This window comes from Protobothrops mucrosquamatus, unplaced genomic scaffold, assembly GCF_001527695.2.
Source record: "Protobothrops mucrosquamatus isolate PMUCROS unplaced genomic scaffold, P.Mucros_1.0 scaffold2405, whole genome shotgun sequence".
Taxonomy (NCBI): domain Eukaryota; kingdom Metazoa; phylum Chordata; class Lepidosauria; order Squamata; family Viperidae; genus Protobothrops; species Protobothrops mucrosquamatus.
Genome location: NW_015388477.1, coordinates 207,834 through 210,346, shown reverse-complemented (window position 1 = coordinate 210,346; position 2,513 = coordinate 207,834). Strand labels below are relative to the sequence as shown.

General features: G+C 38.4%; 1 protein-coding gene across 1 annotated transcript in view; it reads right to left on the bottom strand.

Moving 5' to 3' along the window:
- Positions 1–2,513, bottom strand: part of NOX4 (NADPH oxidase 4) — a gene marked incomplete at its 3' end in the record, with an annotated part of 65,606 nt that overhangs the window by 11,376 nt on the left and 51,717 nt on the right. Inside the window, exon 11 of the mRNA XM_029285873.1 lies at positions 2,004–2,064. Coding sequence (XP_029141706.1) covers positions 2,004–2,064 — 61 coding nt within the window. The remainder of the gene's footprint in view (positions 1–2,003; positions 2,065–2,513) is intronic.

The following is a 2,513-nucleotide window of genomic DNA, read 5'->3' as shown; positions in this document are numbered from 1 at the left end:
TTTAAATTAGATGAAAATGAGTATTTTGGGAGCAGTAGACATTTTTTAATGGAACGGTCAATACAATAATAGACCAGGTCATGCATCCTAAATAATGCGGATGAAGCAAATAAATGTATGTTAGATTTGCTTGACATTGCCACTGCTGGGAAGAATTTCTCTGTTAAAAATGAATGTTTTTTCTTTCAGACAATACCTGTTTTGACAACTGATGTATCATTCAGGCAGTGGCAAAGTGATATATCTAAATTTATACAGCAAGAGGGAAAACCCATCAATTAAATACATGATGTTACAAGAGGCAAAGAAAGGAGGATGGGGATTAGATTTAGTGGACTTCAAATTGTATTTTGCAGGTTGTTATTTGGTTTGGATGAAAGAAGGGATGTTGCTGAGAAACAAAGTATTTTTTAGAGTTAGAAGTGCACAACCTGGGCTATGAATGTCAGCACAAGAAGCATGTTACAGAAAAGAAACAACGGGCAAAGACAAAAGGTTAATGTACCACGAATTATTGAAGAATCACCAAGGGAATATAAAATTAAATCAAGAGAGCCACTAAGGGCAGAAGGATATAGTTGTCAAACATTTTCCTACTTATAGATATAATAATAATAATAATAATAATAATAATAATAATAATAATAATAATAATAATAATAGTAGTAGTAGTAGTAGTAGTAGTAGTAGTAGTAGTAGTAGTAGTAGTAGTAGTAATAGTAATAGTGTCAACGCTGCTAATATTGAATATTCTTGCTTTGACAAAATATGCAGAACTGTCTGTTATTTTTAGAGTTAATTCAGATGACAGAGAAAGGGAGGAGATTAGTAAGGAAAGCCTGGGAAAAGGAACGGAAGTGAATCTTTGCCCTCCAGGTTAATTGGAAGATGTGAATCATGACCCCAAAATAGGGGAGGGGAAATGCCTGGAATGTTATGAGCAAAGGAATGGAAATTCAGATCTAGGCATCCACCATGTTGTGCTGACACTCTGTAATACTAATAAAAGCTTTTTAGGTTAAAAAAATGCCTGAAAGTTCTTTGAAGTGTTTCGTTAATCAGACAAATGACAAATAGTAGTAGTAGTAGTAGTAGCAGCAGCAGCAGCAGCAACAACAACAACAACAACAACAACAACAACAATAATAGAAGCAACCTGGAATCAAGGAAAAACCTCCTGACAGTGATCCCAATGTTGAGCCATTTTCATTCAATCAATTGCCTTTCTATCCATCCTACTTGATGCAAAAGATTTAAAGAGGACCATAACATTCCAGAGGACTATGTGAGCTGAAGGGATGTTTCCCACCACCCAGGAGGAGAAGCGTATGGTGAAATGAAAGGTAATGTGGTAATCACAATATGATATAAATGTTAAGTAATTGGAAAGGCAATCAAACAGCTGGAACGAAAATCTCCTTACCTAGCAAGGACACATTTCCTGTGACAATTCTCAGATACGATGCAAAGGAAATAAAGGTATTACACAAAATCTCTCTGGGTTAGGAAACTGCCAGCAAGGTTGGAAGGAGGGGTCAAGTGAGGACCTAGCTTGGAGTTATTGCACAGTCACAAGCAACATAAACTTGACCTCCCTCAAAATCCAAAAAGCCTTATCTGATTGTTCGCAGGGAAAGGCAGGAAGTCTGGTGAGATTCTTGTAATAAAGGTGGCAGACAATGAAGTTATTAACTTTAGCTATTCACGAGTGCCTCAGGTTGCTTGCATCTGACTCTCTCTTACACACACACACACGTACACACATCCAATCAGAAACAAATCAAGCCACCTTATTTATGATTAACAAGACCTGCTATCCAGTTTTAGAAGAGCAGAGTGTCTATGAGCATACTCCAATCAATTCATACCACAATAAAATTGCTGGGGAGGGTGCGCGTAGGTGGAAAACAGGGGTTACACTCTGCAATGGCACACAAATGATTGGGACTTTGTATCAAGATATTCATTACAAGCGAAAGTGTTCAGCTGGGCTGTTCACATACCTGTCCAGTCTCCTATGATTTTAATGTGCACTCCAAATGTTGCCTTGGTAGCTGTTGGGCACTGCAAAATGAAGCAAGTTAAAATAATCAATAATAAAGCAATACTATAGTAACTCAGAAAAATGGAAGTTGGGCTCCACATTGGGCTGGTTACTAGTAATTACTAGTCTCGATCAAAGTTAGTAACTCAGTATAATGCAATTATGAGGAGTTGGGGCACTTCCACAGAGCACTGTTTTCACTCTTTCTCCTCTCCACTATGCTCACAAACCAAACTGAACACAACTTTTCTTTAATCTGCCTTCCTTCTGCACCATCTCTTGGGAATTTTTGGCGCATGATCGACCGACATGGCGTACCCTGGTTTACCAGGGTTGCCAGACATATGAACACAGAAGGACAATCTTGGCACAAGAGAAGCGAGCACTCCGTAAAGCCAGAGCTGCAAATGCTGAAGCAATAGTGTCCACATTTCTCTGTTCAGTATGTGGCAGAACATTCCGTGCTAAC